Genomic DNA, 20,298 nt, shown 5'->3' on the forward strand with positions numbered 1-20,298 from the left:
GGATGTTTTCACACCCCCACAGTTTTCTTATAATATTTTTTCATCAAGCCTTGAGTTATTTCAATCATATATAACGAAATTATTTCTTTATTTCAGAGTGCAGTTGGTTCTCAAGTAATTGCATGTGGTATACAGTCGAAAGTAGAAATGGAAGACAAGGCGACCAAAACTTGCAATTTTTTCTCAGACATTGTTCACGAATTAAAACGTAAACTGAAGTGTGTCCGAGAAAAACTTCGAAGAAGAGAGAAGAAAGTGTTTTCCATGGATAACATCATAAGTTCATTGAAGGAGAAGGGGCATCTTCCTGAGAAGTTACATCACTTCCTCAATCATCAGAAAAGAACACAAGTGGAATTAGTGTGCAATTTAGTGGACAACTCTCTCTCGTCAAAGGGTAATAGATGCACAACAAATGTGAAAATGTTTGTGATGACTGTATACTTTTATTCACCAGCAGCATATGAATACCTGCAAAAATTAATGCCTCTGACCCATAAATCATTGATTTCCAAATGGGTGGCAAGTGTCGACTGTGAAACTGGCTTCTTAAAAGATGTTTTTAAGTACGTTGATTCAAACCCAATTGTAAGGGACCAGTTCAGCGATTCATGTCTAATTGTAGACAGTGTGGCAATTAGGAAGCAAGTAGTTTGGGACCAAGGAACTAAGCAATACACAGTTTTTTTAGAGTTTGGTGGGGAAGTGCCAAAAGAAGTAATAGAGGCATCTGAGGCTCTGGTTTTCATGCTTGTCTCTATTAAAGGCAAATTTATATGCCCGATTGCATATTTCTTTATCAACGGTGTACAGGCAAATAATCAGGCCACACTGATAAAATCCGCTTTAGAGAGGCTGCATAGTTCTGGCATTAGGGTTTGGTGTGTTACATGTGATGGCTGCAAGGTAAATATAAGCACTTTACGTACACTTGGCTGTACTTTAAATTTTTCCAAGGGTGATTTTAAAAGCTACAATGTTTATTGTATCTTGGACATGTCATATGATTAAGTTTGCCAGAAATGCCCTAGCAGAAGTATCTGCTATTGAGTCTCCAACTGGCATTATTAAATGGCATTCCATTGAGCAATTGAACAAGGTACAACAAGAAGAAGGTATGACATTTGCCAACAAACTATCAGGACAACATATAAGTTATGTAAATAGAAAAATGAATGTTTCATTAGCTCCACAGACTTTGAGTTCTAGTGTGGCAGATAGAATAGTGTTTTTGAGGAGGGCTGGTGCAATCCAAATATTAAAGGAAGTGAAGCAACAGTAGAATTTTTGTATAATATTGATAGGATTTTTGATATTCTGAACTCCAGAAATCCATTAGGTAAAGGGTATAAGAGCCCCCTGAGACTTGACAACAAATCTTATTGGCTTGGTATTTAAAATAAAATTAAGAAAATGGTTCAAATGGCTCTGAGCACTATGGGACTTAACATCTATGGTCATCAGTCACCTAGAACTACTTAAACCTAACTAACTTAAGGACATCACACAACACCCAGTCAACACGTTGGTATTTTCAGACACACTGAAAATTATATCAAAAGCTTAAAAATCATTGGTGTTCCATTGCTGCTCCATGCAAGAAATACTTTTGCTTTTGGGATAATTTTCAATATGCAATCAGTAAGGCACATAGCTCTGACAAGTATGCTTCATGTTGAATCTCCTTTGAAGTATTTGCTAACATATAAACTGTCACAAGACCACATAGAGCTTTTTTTCCCCTGCATTTGGTCCAGATGTGGTTGGAACAACAATCCAAATGCATACCAGTTCAAATGTGCCATGAGAAAGTTGCTCTTGGGTAACAGTGTCACTGCAATGAATGGGAATTGCTCAAATTTTAATGTGGGTTGTTTGCCACCTGTTTATGATTTTCATGCAAGAAAGCATGTAGTAGAAAGTGATGAAAGTGCTGCAGAAAATGAAGTAGAGGAGTGGTGTGCACTTCTTGATGATAAGATTAAGTTCTCATTTCACAATTAAAACATACTCTACTATATTGCAGGGTATGTGTCATTGTGCCTTTCAAGGCAGATCACATGCAAAGACTGTCTTCACATACTGAAGCCACCAGTAGTTAAATCTGCATTAGACTGTGATTCTCTCTATGCTTTTTCCCAATATGGCCAATAAAAATGCATTTGTAAATTTTGTTAACCGGGGAAAACTGGTTAAAACAAGTGACTGCGTGTACTCTGTTGTAGAATACTCAGAAACTGTTTCAGATGTTTGTGATTGCTGGGGATATGCGACAGAAATCTATACAGGCCAAGATTTTGCATTGTGTTAAAAATAAATTTGTAGATTACCCATTTCCTGCTCTTGGTCATGATTACCATTATGAAATTAGGATTGAGGACTTACATCAGACTCAACTTGTTTGTAAGATTGAATCCCTATACTCCTGAATACGCTTAAAAACATGTGGAAAAAAGCCTGCTGAGAAAATTTTAAACAACAAATCAAGTATAAGGCAGAAGTTAAATAAACTCATATTGTTTAATCATGTATAGTGCTCAAATTGGAAAAATTATGTAACGGGACATTCTATGCAGATGGGTGTGACATTTTGACAGATTTTTTAAAACTATTTTGTCCATACAGTTGTTGTTATGTAATGATGAACTTCAAAATATGAATCACATTGGAGTAAAATTAAGTCTTTACGTCCTGTGTAGATATTGTAAAAAAATTATAATTGTTTATTATATAAGCTTATTTTAAGATGTTTGGTGTTACAAAATATGCACTTGCATTAAAAAACAGGTGATTTGTGTGAAATTAATGGAAAAAAAATGTTCTGAGACTTATTTGACAGATGGCTTTCAGTGTGAGAAAATATTTCCCTCAATAATTATGTTAAATTGAATTTTTCACTTTAAGAAAACAGTTTAATCACAGGATGGGTGTGATCTAATGGAGTATGCAGTGGCCCTATGTTTCAAACAGTAATGTTTGTGGATACTCTGCAACATAAGAGCAATAAAATTGTTACTCTGTTAATTCTTGTTTTAATACTTCCTATAATGAACACAATGTTCCAGTTGATCATAAGCGTTCTTATTACTTTATAACCATACTAGAATAAGGGGGCCTGAGTCAGGCAAAACCTAATTTTCTGAATTTTGTCTTTATTTTGCTAGGATGTCTTTCTATTATATTTTCCTGTGTTGAGGTGTGTGTGGGGGGGGGGGGGGGGAGAGAGAATGCAAATAATCATATAGAATTATCTTTCTAGCACTACAAAGTACGTAATACAGTGATTACAGGTACACGTGAAAATCTAGGAAATTTCAGTATTCATGTTACATGCCTGATTTTCATCAACATTTACCTTAATTATACGGTTACACTTTTAGCTGATTTGAACTGTGTACTACATGTTAAAAAGATTTTGTTTGGTCATAGTAATAAAAGCATTTCATTTCGTTAGTTCATATGTCCTATACGGAACTGAAATTATCAGGTTATGATGACAAAGGAAGGAAATAACATTAAGGAATCTTACTTCACAGAAATTATGTAACAATGGTTACACTTTTTGCTAGTTAACTTTAACATAAGCCATTAAGTTTTCCATTAAGAGTGAAAGCAGTTGCACGAGTCACGTAAAGAACAAAGTTTCCCATAGGGAACTAAAGTATTTTACGTTTGAGTTATTGCAGACCCAAAGTATTGTGATCTTCATATTTCTATTTAAAAAATTTTGTAACTCAAATTCACAGAGATTTTGGAATCTGTACATACATGTGTGTAGCAAGGTACTTTTCATGTGCCATGTGGAACCTTTAATTTTCTGGTTTAAATATAGTTTATTTCATGAATTACCTTTAATACCAGCACTGTCTGAATGCATTATTTACCATTTAGAAGAAGAAATATTAGAGTACAGAATAACAAACCTCATGAAAAATGCGAGAGATTGTTCTGTACAGAACTTGGAATGGCTCTTTATCAATAGCAGGTAAAAAAGAAGGCTTCTATTAAATGTTCAAAGAAACCAGTCGGTACCTCTTAATTCACCATAGAGGTGATACAGTAATAAAACAATTTACTTTTTTCCGAATTTATGCTAAGTATTAAAAGCGTGAAGACCTATTCAATTAGTATTTGCCTTACCAATAACCTGTAGTACAAGCACACGTATAAGCAGATAATTATGGGAGTCAAGAGTTATGTTAAAATTAAAGATACTGACTGTTATTACTTGCTCACAAAGCATTGTAGTTGCGGTACAATTTATGCTGTATGTGGTGTACCAAATGTGATTCCTGGAGGACATAATATTCTGTTATCCTACGGGAGTGCACTGGTACCACACCTATTTAAAGTATGTTTTGCTGTGGAATAGTTGTATCAGATGTCTGTACCAGAAAACAAATCTCCACTGTGACACCCTCATGTTCTTGGTATGCTATTAGTTATTATTACAGGAATACTCTTCACATGGAGGAGGAAGCATAGTGAGACTTTCTTTTTATCATTTCCAACATTGTACACAACTTTCTTGCACTTTTATGTTATCACATTTTTCCCTTGATAATTGAAAAGGGAGAGGGGAAAAAAAAAATTTAAGCGAGCTTTCATAAAAACTGAAAACTCTACTTGCATCATTTGTTATTTTCAAAATGTTACTCTCTATCCAAATACTGTTCTATTTCTTCAAACCAATTTTGAATTTCTCAGGTTATTACATATTATTTACTGTACATTGTCCACCAATACTTCTGTTGTTACCAGATAGTTTGTAATGTGGCACTACCTTTGTGCCACTGGTATTGGCTAGTGTACTTTTGCAGATACGAAAATCGACTGGACTAGAATGTCCTGTCAGTATAGGACAAATTCAGACAATATGGAACTTTTTACACTAAATTTGCAATATAATGTCACCCTTGTCTCTCACAGATTGTAGCAGCCATTGGGGTGCCTGTCTGGCCAGCTTCTGCAGCTTTCACTTTCAGGTTTGTTTTTTGCTTGGGCCATATACTGACAACTAGTCATTCCAGTGATTGACACCATGTCAAAGACTGGAACCAAGATTCACAGAAATAGAATTCTATGGTTGTAATTCAAAGCGTAATTAATTTTGCTCACTGACATGTTTTGAATTCAATTTTAAAATTGTTTGGGTGTCAGACTGGAAAATTACAGTTTTAAGACACCCCAACCTTAAAATTAACAGCTGTGATCGAGGTTATTTTCAGCAAGTTCCTTCACTTCCTACATCATCATGGATCAGTCCAATATAATATTATTACTAGACTTAACTTCCAAATGATACAAGTCATGTATTTACGAGGAGCCTTAACGTTGGGCTTTGTGTTTGTCTCATTTAAATGTATTTCTTGTCTCGTATCAAAGACTGAAGCACTGTCAAAAACTGGTGCTTCTACCTTATCACTCAGTTAAAATACACCATGCACGTACAACCGTTAATAAAATCATGGCATTTAAATTTCTGATCAAAGAGAGAGCCAAATTCGTAAGTGCATGTTGCAATTACAGTGTCATCATATATGCAGATCGGTAATGCATCACTTCAGATAAAGAAAAAATAACGATTTTTTCCGTTTATACGTAAGTAATACTTTAATAGTTCCGTTGTAATTTCTGTTGTCAGTAAAGATACACCTAAGCAAAATATGTCAACTTTTTTTCAAGAGACGTCTTCACTGTTGTCCACACTTGACTTTCCGAATTATACCAGTAGTTAAAAGCTTCGGCAAGTAAGGTAATTTGTTGACCCCCATTGAATCTTAAACAGTGTTTTAAAACGGGCAAATAAGTAAAGCACTCATAAAATAGTAAGCAATTTATAGGTCAGCTTGTCAAACTTTCAAAACACACTCGAATTTAGGAATTTCATAGGAGAACTGTCACCGTTTTTTTCTCGCTAGATTAGAAACACTTCATTATGTTGATGTGTAGATATCTAGAACATCCAATATAAAATACTTATGAGGGCGCAGAACGAAAAACATTTTCATCCGTGTTTTGACACTTCGTTTTTTGCCAAATTCAGATATGGCGGACACTCAATGATACGATCTCTTGCCGGCACGCGCTACAGCCATCTATCGGTAGGTCCGGTACTTGAGCATCCCTCATTTCGCTAGCTTTAGACGCCTGTGCTCCAAAGCCTACAGAGTATAGTACAAACTAGGAAGTACAAAGGAAATAATATCTCTGGGATACAAAGATCTTACGTGTGCACCATGTTGTCTTCTATATGATTTTGATAAAATTTTTGAAACGGTGAACGATTTTTATGGGATCAGAATGTTATATAATAGTTATTAAGTTGGTGAATGTGGTTTTTACCATTTTATTCACTTTTCAATATCATATTTTTTTCTTGATCATAACCTCTTCGATGCGTTGCAAGAATAAATAATTGTGTATAAAGCAGATTTATCCTTTTATGGAAGTTCCAGATGACTAAAGGGTTTTCTTCCCACATCACTTTCTTATATGCCAATAATGATTGGGCAAATGATTCAACAGCTGACAAACGAACGGAGGCCACGGCTTCGAATCCCGGTTGTATCTGAAGTTACAGAACTGCTATTTCCATGTGTTACCAATGTTTGCTCATACTTCGCTGTAAACAGAATTGTTTTTGTGGTATTTTTTCCGTGTAAAATGTCTTCAAAACTGACATCCTCCACGAGCATCCTACAATACTGAAAATAAAAATTAGGCATCAGCGATTGTGTTCTAACAACATAGAGTGCTAGGGGATGACGCCTACTGCAGATATTTGTACATCTTAACTCCGTGTGCATCAATTCACCTGAAGTTTAGTTGGAAACTACACGCAATCTATATTTTACACAGCATACAAGGTGACGCGCTTTTTGTACTCCTCTGATGACAAGACACTCGTTCGTTCCTGTATTGATGCTGTGAACGTTTGCGGCTATTGCTTTTCAGTAAATAAAAAAATAATTTGCGGCACGTAGTTCTCTGACGATTTGAAGATAGGAGACTTATTTTCCGTTGTACTGTGTAGTACAGTGATCTGATAATCAGCGGATATGGATATTGTTTGGCGGCTTAGCTCAAATGAATTCGAATAGTAGTTCCCTTTTGTGTCTGAAACTTCGCCTCTATACAAAACCGAGGGGAATAAATGTGTCATAGTTTTAGGAAATACCGCAATATGAGGAACCACCGTGAAATTAGCCCAGTGGAAGCGAGTTTCCATGGCGTAACATTAATTGTAATGGGTTCCGTTTCTTTTAGCATTATAGATTCTGTCTGATGAAGTGAAATTTCGTATTTACATCAGGAAAGTAGCTATGATAATGTGAAAAGGATTGAAGTCTCCTGATACGGCAAACTATAGGTCGTCAACGGTAGCCGAAGTAAATTATTATTCGGCTTATACATTATCTGGCGCATTACTGTTTACTCAGAGCATTACATGCTAACAACACGTAGCCCGTAGCTCCGAAACCCTAAGGAACCCTTACATGCAACGAGACACTAGGATACGCAATGAAGCTATTAAAGCCTACTTGGGTTAGCCACGATGGTGAGTTCTCAATATTAACGTTTTTTGAATACATAGAAAATTATGAGTTCCATAATGAACTACGACACAAAATTATCATTGTATAATTAATGATTTTTTTTTTTTTTCAGAACTTCCTATTTTCTCCGTTGACATCCATCCTGATGGATCCAGGTTTGCAACAGGAGGACAAGGTACTATTATGTGATGTATTTGGTATAATATGTTTGTGAACTTAATATAAATCTTGTGTTTGACCAAAAGCATTTATTTATATGAACAGGACACCACTTCCACAGTGCATGTGTAGAAGAAAGATGTAGTAGCATCAGTGTGTTTTTGTAAAGATCTGCACCAAGAATAGAATAGATTTATTCACCCTTGAGTACAATTGAATGCACATATTTTTCTCTGTTATAGCCCATTAAAAAATTTTTGTGTGTGCATTCAGCAGCAAATGCACAGTATATTAATTTTATACATATAGATCACAAAGGACTAAGAATGTATTAGCCACTGCATAAAACTATGGTGCATAAGGGAAACAGAAATGAACAGTTTGAAGCTATTTGATTTATCAGCTATGCAGAACTATGTTCAAAGAAGAAATGGATTAAGAAATTGTGAACTGTTGGTTGGTTTGTGGGATTGAAGGGACCATACTGCTACGGTTATTGGTCACTGTGAACTGTTAACAAAAAATTTGACTCTCAGAACATAGACCTTTTGAATATCACAGTTGTCAAGATGGTTTTTAGTTTGACACATTTGGTCCATGACAGTGCTACCAGTAGTTGGCTTTGGCCTTAGTTTATTTCTATGTGCTTTATGATCAAATGACGGAAATCACAATTTGTGGACTATTACGCCAGCTTTGTGTACAAAAGCATTGTTACCCGTGTATTTCATCTTTTTGCAGGTGGAGATTCTGGAAGAATTGTTATTTGGAATATGGCTCCAGTTGTTAGTCCAGAAATTGAAAACGATGAAAATATACCGAAAATGTTGTGCCAAATGGATAATCACTTAGGTATGCTTACAGCCTACACCTATTTGTTTCTTTCATTTTTTTAATGAGCTATTTCTTACAACAAAATTTCAGATTAACATCAACTGTAATGATCACATGGTTTCTCAAATTTTCACTGCAATAACTGCAGGTGATTCATTTTAAGTGACTGCTCATATATACATGAAGCTTGGTTTGTTCTGCACTCTGTACATCATAGATTGAAACTTCCTATGGGTTGACTCTTACACAGTAGATTACATCAACCAGCCACTTTTTACAGTGTTATTTATTTATTTAAACAGCACCGTTATTGATTATGAACTGACAGGTTCATCTTCAGATGGCTAGTTCACATTTTACATTAGCTTTTGCCTTTTGTTTCCCCAACGGACGAAATTTAATTGGTGTAATGGTGCATTACAATCAAAACAAGATGTGAGGCAATGTCTTTTTAACTATAATTGTGCCTCCCAACAATTTTAAGTGAAGTAAACAAATTATTAAAGGGAAGACATTTCGGTGAGTAACCGAAACATTCTGTAACTTTACAGGTGTCTTTGCTACAGGCTGTGTCCTTCCTAGTTCTTGGTAAGGGTTATTTAGTGCCCACACTTCCTTTGTTTCTGCATGCAAGTCTTCCAAAATTTTCATTGGTGATTTGCCTATTATGTAATATAGCTTTTCTGAACATATCTTGCTAAACTAAAGTGTGTTAATGTGGAGGGAAAATAGATGTTGGGATGCGCTACATTTCATGGCATAACTACAACCTTTATTTTGTATTCACATTTGTTAGTGTCACTGCCTCACAGCCACTTTGTCGCCTCTAACAAAACCTAGGCCTTGGGCTAATGTTACAGGTCAATTTGTTAACAAAGATGTGATGTTGATGGGGGACGGAACTTGAACCTCATTTCCTTAACTCCTGAGGAAAAAAATCCTATGCGTATAGAACTCATTACCCAGTCCAATATGACCTTATAAAATGTAAAAGCCATAAACATTCTGTAGTATGTGTGAATGATGGTACAAGAAACTTCTTGGTCTCTGTTTTTACCTAATACACAAGGCATAATCCGTATCACTTCAGGCAGGGGGGTTACCTTCATAGTCTCGTACGTTATTGAATTTAGCGTATGTTAAAATTCAGGAGTAAGTGAGAATCATATATTTTTTTTGTTTTCTCCACAAAAATTTCTGCCACTGAGATACAGGCCTCCAAAGATGACACTGTGAACACCATTTTGAAGATGCAAATTTTGGAATTTTTTTTTTAAAATGCTGTATCTCTGTAAAAGTTCTAGATATTTTGTTAGAGTTTTTTTATTTGAAAGATAATAGCTTTATGATTACAGTGGTATCCTTCATTTGGATATATCTGTCAAAGTTCTTTTTCTTAATTTACAGATTTCTCCCCTCCCCCCCCCCCCCCCCCCCAAAATGTCAATCCAGAAAAGTTAGATCTTTTTTCTGTCAATTATTACCAATTAGTGCTATCTTCTGTGTAAAGGAGAGCTTCCACTTTTAAGTTGGACAGGTTTTATTTTTAAAAAATCATTTTTTTTTTTAACTTTCAAAGGTAATATGTTTTCAATGAAGTTGTTTCTTACTAATTTCTTTGTTACAATGTTTATTTCCATTGTCTTTGTTGCAGTTATCTCTTATCACTTTCTTTGTTGCAGTTATTTCTTTTCAGTCTCATTGTCGCAGATATTCTTACACTTTGTTGTAGGTTCTTGTCAGTTTCTTTATCGTGGTTGTTCATTGCAGGTTTCGGTATTGTAGTTGTTCAGTGCTAATTTGTTTTCTGAAAAGGCTTCTAAGAAATCTGAGACCATACAGTAAGTTCTCTGTTTTTGTGAGCAATTTGCCAGTTGACACAGTTGCAGTGTGTTTTGTGAAAAGGACTGTTTGAAATGTCTTCTGACTGGGGCCACAGGAGAGTGAAGTATGCTGACTATTTGCATATCCATAAAAGACTGATATAAAAGACAGGCAAAAAAAACAGACTTTGCTCAAGTTGGGAATAAGTGTTCTCATTTGAAGAGTCTGTTTCAAAGTTAAGATGTTTCCAGTGATGAATTTTTGTGTTCTAAATGTTTTAACAGAATAACAACAATGATAGTATCTAAACAAGATGAAGCCTCCCATGGTGCAGGTGATGCAGATTTTGCATCAATAGAGGAAGAATTAAATACCCTGAATCAGTCAACTACAGAGGTAGATGTTAGTCCTGTTTAGAAACTGTGATCAGTGAAGCCGAGCTACAAGCTCTATGCCTCAAGAAAGCTCAGAGAAATTACTAAAGCAGTGGATGAATGCACTACAGCAAAACTGACCACACTCGTCAAAGTAGAAATTGCATCTTCAGAAGAAAATGAACCAAAGCACTCTTTCACCTCTTGCCAAGAATTTTTCACAAATATCAATTCAGCTGTTGAATATTGTGCACTCTACAGTGAAAGGGTGCAAGTTTTAACTATTGTTCTAGAGACATTTTCAAAGAAAACAAGTTTGAGCCATATTCCATCAGTATCAAAGTACATTGTAGACAAATCAAGAAATGTGAGATCTGTAAAAGGAGTCTTTGGAAGACCAGATCCCTATTATGTTCATCCTGTAGAAGCAGCTTAAGTTCAAATAGTGCAGTCATTTTATCTGGAAGATAAGTAGAACTGTTCTTGCCAGAGTGCCAACAAAAATGACACTATATCTGTAACAGTTGAAAGTCAGAAAGTTATTTAAGTGAAGAGGTGGTGTTAAAGAAACTTAATAGCAATTTATAAGAGCAACTATACAACTTCACATGTTGGAAGATCAAAATTTTATGCACTGCAATCCAAGTGGGTAGTTCCACACCCATCTAGAGATGTCTGTTTGTATGTGTACTGCATGAATTTTGAACATTGTATGGTAACTTTGAAGAACTTACTGGAGCACGTGACATATGACACCTTGGTTGTTGGGCATGTGAAGTCATTAGTAGTCTGTCATGTAAAGCAAGATACTTGTTTGTTTCAAGAATGTGGCAACTGCCTTGGAAAGGGAGGACTGTCTTTACAGCCACTTGGCCAGAAGATGTAGCAGATAACTCTCCAGAAATTACATATGTGACATGGGAGGAAAGCAAACTAATTAAGAAAACTGTTGCCTTTGACAGTCTCATTGATGAACTTGGTAAATGGTCAGTGAAAGGAATAACACACCAGCATCTGAAGAAATTGCAAGAACAACACATTGCAGAAGTGAAAGGGTGTGTACAGGCTGAAGAACTATGTTTAGTGCTTCACTGTGATTTTGCTGAGAACTGGTCTGTAATTCTCCCACAAGAAGTACAAGGGTATCATTGGAGTAATAACCAGGTTTAAATTTTTACAGGAGTGACATATTTTCAAAACAAGACCACAAGTGTTGCAGTTATAAGTGATGACATAGGCCATGACTCAGCACATGCCTTGCTAGCAATGTGCAAAATTCTTCAACTGCAAACAGGGGCAGAGATATCATTATTTCTGATGGTGCTCTGAGTCATTTTAAAAATTGTTACCAGCTGTTTGAATTGAGTAAGTTGCATGTGCCAACTGACTGGGTATACAGTGCTACTGGTCACAGGAAGAGTCCTTGTGATGGTGTAGGAGGCCTGCTGAAGCACCATGCTGCAAAACACAATCTTTCGAGATCAAATACAGCTGCAATTCAGAATGCGGAGGATTTTATGAGAGTCGTGAAATCTTGCACATCCACAGCCCTCATTCTTTTGTCCAAAGAGGAAATTAAAGAATTCTGTGAGCGGAAAAAAAGAAGAATGGTCCAAACAAACTACTCCTGCGAAAGAAATTCAGAAGACACGTTTTTGGACTCAAAGTGCTGGGCAAACTCATATTGCACGCACTTTAAAGAGCAAGAGAGAAGAAATTTCATTCGTTCGGCCAACACCTTAGAAACAGCAGGATAATATTCGGATTCACAACCTGAGAAGGGGAGTGTTTGTGGTGTGTGTGTGTGTATACGAAATTGTAGTGAACTTTATGCTAACACATGGACCAGCTACTAGATATAGGTTTCCAGCTGAAGGACAGCAACAACGCCATCAGTGCTCACTTCCTGTTCACAGTGTTTTGAAGATTGTAAGTGCTCCAGTTCTTATTGGTTCAACAGGAATGCATGACTGTATATCAAAAAAAGTTACTGAAGCAGTGGAACACACTTTTAGTTCATTGACTGTATAATTTCAGTTCAAAACAGAGTGCACAGAAGTTGTATTAAGTGAAGCTTTTAAGTCATCGAACCTTTCACATACATTTTGGAACCATTTAAAATGCTTGAAAAATGAGTCTCTTACTCATCTTTCAAAACTAAAATTGTGTTAAATAAGGCTAGGTTTTGATGTTTATGAGCCTGTTGTGTGATAATGTGGTAATAAAACAGGTTTTATGTATGGCAAAAATTTCAGTTGCTTATAAAACTAGTTCAACCTAAAAGTGGAAGCTCTCCTTTTCGGTGAATGTAAAACTATATGGTACTAATCAACAGGAAAGAAATCAAAATCTTATGGATTGGCATTTTTGAAGAAAAAAATCCATAAATTATAAGTGAAGTTCAGAATGCTACAGAATATCTGGAACTGGTCCAGAGATACAGCATTTTAAATTTTTTTCCAAAATTTACAATTTCAAAATGGTATGAGCAGTGTCATCTTTGGAGGGCTGTATCTTGGAACAGATTTTTTTATTTATTTATTTATTTTTTTTTTTTTTTTGAGAAAACAAAAGTGTGTGTGTGTTTCTTACTTAGTTTGACATTTTAACATGTGCTAAATTCAGTAACATCTGAGATGATGAAAGTAAGATTTTTTCCTAGCCTTCCTGTATTGATATGGACTATGCCATAAGTAAATAAATAAATAAAATTACTGCATATGACAGCTGATGTGATATGAAGTCTTGATGTAAGTAAGGGCCTATAGCAGTTAGAATAACTTGAACGATGCAAAGTGATAGCCTCTAAAACAAAGAACATGAATGAAAAGTGTTTGCTGCATTCAACGATAAATTTGATAATACTGATGATTAAGTAATTCCAATCCCAAAGAAAGCAGGTGTCGACAGGTGTGAAAATTACTGAACTATCAGTTCAATAAATCATGGCTGCAAAATACTGTCACACATTATTTGCAGAGGAATGGAAAAGGTTGTAGAAGCCGATCTCAGGGAAGATCAGTTTGGATTCCATAGAAATGTTCGAACACGCGAGGCAATACTGACCCAATGACTTATCTTAGAAGATAGATTAAGGAAAGGCAAACATACATTTCTAACATTTGTAGACTCACTGTAAGCTTTTGACAATGTTGACTGGGGTAAAATAAAAGGAGAGAAAGGCTGTTCACAATTTTTACAGAAACCAGACAGCAATTATTACTACAAGAGTTGAGCGGTGCAAAAGGGAAGCAGCGATTGAAAAGGGAGTGAGACAGAGTTTTAACCTATCCCCGGTGTTATTCAATCTGTATATTGAGCAAGCAGTGAAGGAAACAAAAGAAAAATTTGGAGTAGGAATTAAAATCCATGGGAAAGAAATGGAAACTTTGAGGTTTGCCAACGGCATTGTAATTCTGTCAGAGACAGCAAAGGACCTGGAAGAGCAGTTGAACAGAATGGACAGTGTCTTGAAAGGAGGATGTGAGATGACCATCATCAAAAGCAAAAGGAGAATAATGGAATGTAGTCAAATTAAATCAGGTGATACTGAGGGAATTAGATTAGGAAATAAGACACTGAAAGTAGTAGATGAGTTTTTTTTCTTTGTAGAGCAAAATAACTGGTGATTGTCGAAGTAGAGAGGATATGAAATGTATATGGTCTCTGGAAAGGCAACTGTTTCTGAAGAAGAGAAATTTGTTAACATCAAGTATAGATTTAAGTGTCAGAAAGTCCTTTTAGAAAGTATGGACTGTAACCATGCATGTTAGCGAAACATGGACAATAAATAGTTTAGACAAGAAGAGAGTAGAAGATTTCAAAATGTGGTGCTAGAGAAGAATGCTGAAGATTGGATGGGTAGATCAAGTAAAATGAGGAGGTACTGAATAGAATTGGGGAGAAGAGTAATTTGTGGCACAACCTGACTAAAAGAAGGGATTGGTTGGTAGGACACATTCTGAGGCATCAAGGGATCACTAATTTAGTATTGGAGGCAAGTGTGGAGGGCGAAAATCATAGGGGGAGACCAAGAGATGAATACACTAAGCAGGTTCAGAAGGATGTAGGTTGCAGTAGTCTTGCTTTTAGAAAAGTGTTACGAGAAATTTGTTACATAAGCCATTAAGACTAAATGCTTGTTCCAGATCGCAGCAGATAGTGCTCAAAGTAAACAATTTCAATGTTATGGAATACTTTACATAGAGGACAGACATCAGGTATTATTTAAATGAAAGCTTCATGGTTAATTGCAACATAATTCATTTTTTTATAGTTTTGTGTTATCTTTTGGAGATTTCTGCTGAATTGATCACACAAATACTACTATAGACAGAAGGGCAGGTGCTAAATACCAGTCCAGAATAAAGTATCTTGAACCGTTGTACCTGTTCAGTGACAGAGGGTCCTCATAACACTATCAGTCTGTGTAGCTTTCATCTATCTAAGATTCAAGACCTGGAGTGACAAGAAATAATATTTTAAAAACTTTTCGCTTCATGAGTTGTTTGTTTAGTGAACATGCTTAAAAGTTCAGGATCAACACGGAGATAAATGGAATCTTAGCTTCATAAGAGAAAGAAGACACCTTGTGACAGTAGTACAGGAATAAAACTAAACTCGGAACAAGATAGCAGTAAACATAAAATTCATGAAGGTTCAGTGCTACATCTATTTCAGAGTTTAATCCACCTAAATTATCTAACGTTGACCTCAAAGGAGTCTTCAAAAACTCTTAATTCTTCTTGAAGAGATTAGCATGTTCATCAAAAGGCAGCTTCGATTATAGCATACGTATTTCAGGAGACAGTTAAATAGGCCTACTGCAGGTTCACACTAAAAAAAAATTCATGTTCTGAGTTGGGTTGATGTGGGGGGAGGAGACCAAACTGCGAGGTCATTGGTCTCATCGGATTAGGGAGGAACCATCCCGGCATTTGCCTGAAGCGATTTAGGGAAATCATGGGAAACCTAAATCAGAATGGCCGGACACAGGATTGAACTGTCATCCTCTCAAATGCAAGTCCAGTGTGCTAACCACTGTGTCACCTCACTTGGTCATGTTCTGAAATTTCAAATGAGTAAAAAAGAATCTTCTGGTACCAGAAATAGATACTAATGATCATGTGCAAGGTGAAATAGCATGTGTAAAATTACTTGGTGCTCAGTTGGCTAACAAACTAAAATGGCGTCAATACATATGCCTACATAAATTAATCAAGTTACTCAGCTTACGCCCCTCCCCCCCTTTCCTCTTCTTCCCCTGACTCAGTTGTATCATTCATTATATTGTCTTGAAAAACTAGGTTGCTATTTTGTGTTGTGTACTGTTCGCAGCCTTATGTTGACATAGGAGATGCGAAAATGTCAATATGGTAGTAGTCGTGGATATTGGCCCCTTGTAGAACTCTGCCCATGGGTGAAAATCAGCCTCTCTTAATACTTCACTTCATAGGCTGTATGGATACAAGGCGTACTATTGTAAAATGTGTTACTCTTTTATGAGACTTAAATGTACAGAGTGAGCACAGAGTCTTGCCCTGATTGTAATAATAACCGTTTGACATAATAACTTACATTTTATGCTGTTACTTAGGTTAGTGTTACTAGTTTTTTTTAAAGACAACTTATGTTAGTAAACCTCAACAGGTACTCCCTTGGTAGCTCGGAGAATGTTGAGGCGGTATTGCAGTTCCCACAAGGTGTTTCGTAACATGTGTTCTGTCACAGTACCCACAGCAGCTTGTATCCTAGCCTTCAGTTTGTCCTCGTCAGCAACTGGTGTGACAAAGCCTCTGTCCTTGATATAGCCCCAGAAAAAAAAGTCAAGGGGCGTAATGTCTGGAGAGGGGAGTAATGTCTGGATTGGTGGATTGGAAGGATTGCTATACCATGACAGAGTCTTTGTCATACCAGTTGCTGATGTCAATGAACTGAAGGCTAGGATACAAGCTGCTGTGGGTATTGTGACGGAACATATGTTATGAAACACCTGGTGGGAACTGGAATACCACTTCGACATTATTCGAGATACCAAGGGTGCACATGTTGAGGTTTACTAACATAAGTGGTCTTAAAACCTAGTAACAGGAACCTATGTAACGGCATCAAATATAACTTATTATGTCAAACAGTTTTTCTGTTATAAATTTTTATAATCAAGGTAAGACTTTTTTTAAAATCATTGTCAATGCAAATGTAACATGCTCCTTCATGGCAGCTGCTGATACATGGGACAGCTCATTTTTTTCCCCCCACAGTTCGTGAGCACTATTTAGGTACCAACAGTGAAAATTAGAATATCTCCAACTTAGACATGCCGGAATACCTCTTTCGGAGGAAGTAATAGGAAGAGAAGAGCAAGTAGACAAAGATGACAAGGGAGGTGACATTCTGCAACAAGAATTTGACAGAGCTCTAAAAGAACTACGGGACAACAAAATAACGGGTGTTGATTAGATTAGATTAGATTAGTACTTGTTCCATAGATCATGAATACGACACTTCGTAATGATGTGGAACTTGTCAGGTTAATAAAAGGTGTGTGTGTGTGTGTGTGTGTGTGTGTGTGTGTGTGTGTTGGGGGGGATTACCCACTTACTATATCCAAAAATTCATCTAATGAGTAGGAGGAGTTGCCATTAAGAAATTCTTTTACTTTCCTTTTAAATGCTATGTGGCTGTCTGTCAGACTTTTGATGCTATTAGGTAAGTGACCAAAGACTTTTGTGGCAGCATAATTTACCCCCTTCTGAGCCTATATATATTGTGAGGCTACAGTGAATATTTCTAGCTCTTTAAATCAGTGTCTGCAGGATGATCTTGGATGAGCTCCAGTTACATGCTTTTGTGCAACCCCAGAATATGATGCCATACAAAAGCAGAGAATGAAAATAGGCGTGGTAAACTAATTTACTCAGATGTACATTGCCAAAATTTGCAATGACCCTAATAGCATAAGTAGCTGAACTCAAACGTTTCAGCAGATCCTCAGTGGTTTTTTTTTTAACCCCTCATCAATGCGTACAACTAGAAATTTTGAATATTCTACCTTAGCTACCGATTTCTGGTCGAAGTCTATATTTATTAATGGTGTCATTCCATTTACTGTGTGAAACTGTATATACTGTGTTTTGTCAAAGTTTAATGATAGCCCATTTCCAGAGAACCACTTAATGATTTTCTGAAAAACATTGTTTACAATTTCACCAGTTAATTCTTGTCTGTTGGGTGTGATAGCTATATTTGTATCATCAGCAGAAAGTACCAGCTTTGCATCTTCGTGAATATAGAATGGCAAGTCATTAATATATATTAAGAACAGCAGAGGACCGAAGACCGAATCTTGTGGCACCCCATTCTTGATTGTTTCACAGTTTGAGAAATCACCAGTTCTTTGCATATTATGTGAACTGATTATTTCAACTTTCTGCACTCTTTCAGTTAGGTATGATTTAAACCATTTGAGCACTTTCCCATTCATACCACAGTACTTGAGCTTATCTAGAAGTATTCCATTATTTACTCAATCAAAAGCCTTTGATAGATCACAAAAAATCCCAACTGGTGACTTCCAGTTACTCAGAGCATTTAATATTTCATTAGTGAAAGTATATATAGCATTTTCCGTTGAAAAACCCTTCGGGAAACCAAACTGACATTTTGTTAAAACTTTATTTTTACAAAGGTGTGAATCTACTCTACATTACATTACTTTTCAAGAATTTTGGATAAGGCAGTCAGAAGAGAGACTGGGCAGTAGTTGTTGACATCAGACGTATCCCCTTTTTTATGCAGTGGTTTAACAATGGCACACTTCAGTCTATCTGGGAAAATACCTTGCTTCAGAGAGCTATTACATATGTCGCTAAGAATCCCACTTATTTCTTGGGAACAAGCTTTTATTATCCTGCTGGAAATGCCATCAATTCCATGTGAGCTTTTATTCTTGAGAGAGTTTATTATCTTCCTAATTTCAGAATGAGAGGTGGGTGGAATTTCAGTTGTATCAAATGGTGTGGGTAAGGCCTCTTCCATTAACTGCCTTGCTTCTTCTAATGAACATTTAGATCCTATCTTCTCTACAACATTTAAAAAATGATCATTCAAAATGTTTTCGACTTCCGGCTTGTTGTTTATCAAGTTTTCGTTCGCTTTGATGGTGATGCCATCATCCTGTACTCTAGGTTGCCCTGTCTCCCTTGTAATAATATTCCAAATTGTTTTGGTTTTGTTATCAGAGGTACTAATCTCAGACATGATGCACATACTTCTGGACTTTTGAATAACCTTTCTTAATGTAGCACAGTAGTTTTTATAATATTTGACTGCTTCTGGGTCATTACTCTTTCTTGTTGTTAGATACAGTTCCCTTTTGTGGTTACAAGATATTTTTATTCCTTTAGTAAGCCAAAGTTTTTGCGTGGCTTCTTATAATTAGATTTAACTACTTTCCTGGGGAAACAGTTTTCAAATTCTCTTACAAGTGTATCATGAAATAAGTTATACTTTAAATTAGCATCGGGTTCCTTGTACACCTCATTCCAGTATAACTGCTGAAGATTTTCTCTGAAATTTCTAATTGTTGAGTCATTAATTGAATGCACACCTTTGGAGGGTAGTTTTGAATTACTGAATGGAGCTATGTCATATACTGTAACTAGCTGAGCATCATGATCAGAAAGGCCGTTCTCAACAGGACAAGAATTTTTGTTTTTAAACCTATCTTGGTCTATAAAAGTGTTATCTATCAATGTGCTGCTGTCCTTTACTATCAAAGTAGGAAAATTAATGACAGATGTCAAATTGAAAGAACCGAACAAGACTTTCAGGTCATTCTTCCTATTACACTCTTTCAGTGAATCAATATTGAAGCTCCACAAATAATAATTTGCTTTCCCCTATCTGACAGATAGCACAACAAGGCATCCAGGTTTTCCAGGAATAAATGAAAGTTTCCTGAAGGGGACCTATATACTGTTACAATTATAAAAGAGCCCACCTTCAGTTTAAGTTGACAGGCACATGCTTCTATATGTTGCTCTAGACAAAACTTTTTTGTATCTAAGCTTTTTACACAGTGATAACTTTTGACATATATGGCAATTCCTCCTCTCATCTTATTCTCTCTACTCATATGTGCAGCTAGTTTATAACCACTGATATTTACCTTTTCCGTATCAGACACAATGTGATGCTCAGACAGGCATAGTATATCTATTACATTATCAGATTCAATGTCATCTAAACAAACAAGGAGGTCATCTACTTTTTCTTCAATCCCGGAATATTTTGGTGAAAAATGGTAACATTATTTTTTACTTTACGTTTGTGGGAATCTACTTTTTTCTTTAATCCACCAATATTTTGGTTAAATATGGTAACATTATTATTTATTTCCTCTTGTGAGAATTTTGCGAGTTTTGGACCTCTTTAGCACCTGCCTGCCTGAACTTCTCATTGGACTCTGAGAACTAATAAACTAATAAAAAAACTGCAGAACTAATAAAGAATGCTGGTGACAGCATGAAAATGATGCTGCTTAAACT

At 36.1% G+C, this 20,298-nt stretch overlaps 1 protein-coding gene across 3 annotated transcripts in view; it reads left to right on the forward strand.

Moving 5' to 3' along the window:
* Positions 1 to 6,334: 6,334 nt before the first annotated feature.
* The window catches only part of LOC126100100 (protein HIRA), a 258,874-nt gene continuing 244,910 nt past the window's right edge, over positions 6,335 to 20,298 (forward strand). The window contains exons 1-3 of one of the 3 annotated variants that reach the window (XM_049910615.1): positions 6,335 to 7,561; positions 7,672 to 7,734; positions 8,460 to 8,570. In XM_049910615.1, the coding sequence (XP_049766572.1) occupies positions 7,525 to 7,561; positions 7,672 to 7,734; positions 8,460 to 8,570 (211 nt within the window). In that variant the 5' untranslated portion in view covers positions 6,335 to 7,524. Of the gene's footprint in view, positions 7,562 to 7,671; positions 7,735 to 8,459; positions 8,571 to 20,298 lie in introns of those variants that run through there. The other 2 variants (XM_049910614.1, XM_049910616.1) reach the window with 2 other exon arrangements.

This window comes from Schistocerca cancellata, chromosome 9 (genome assembly GCF_023864275.1).
Source record: "Schistocerca cancellata isolate TAMUIC-IGC-003103 chromosome 9, iqSchCanc2.1, whole genome shotgun sequence".
Lineage (NCBI taxonomy): Eukaryota > Metazoa > Arthropoda > Insecta > Orthoptera > Acrididae > Schistocerca > Schistocerca cancellata.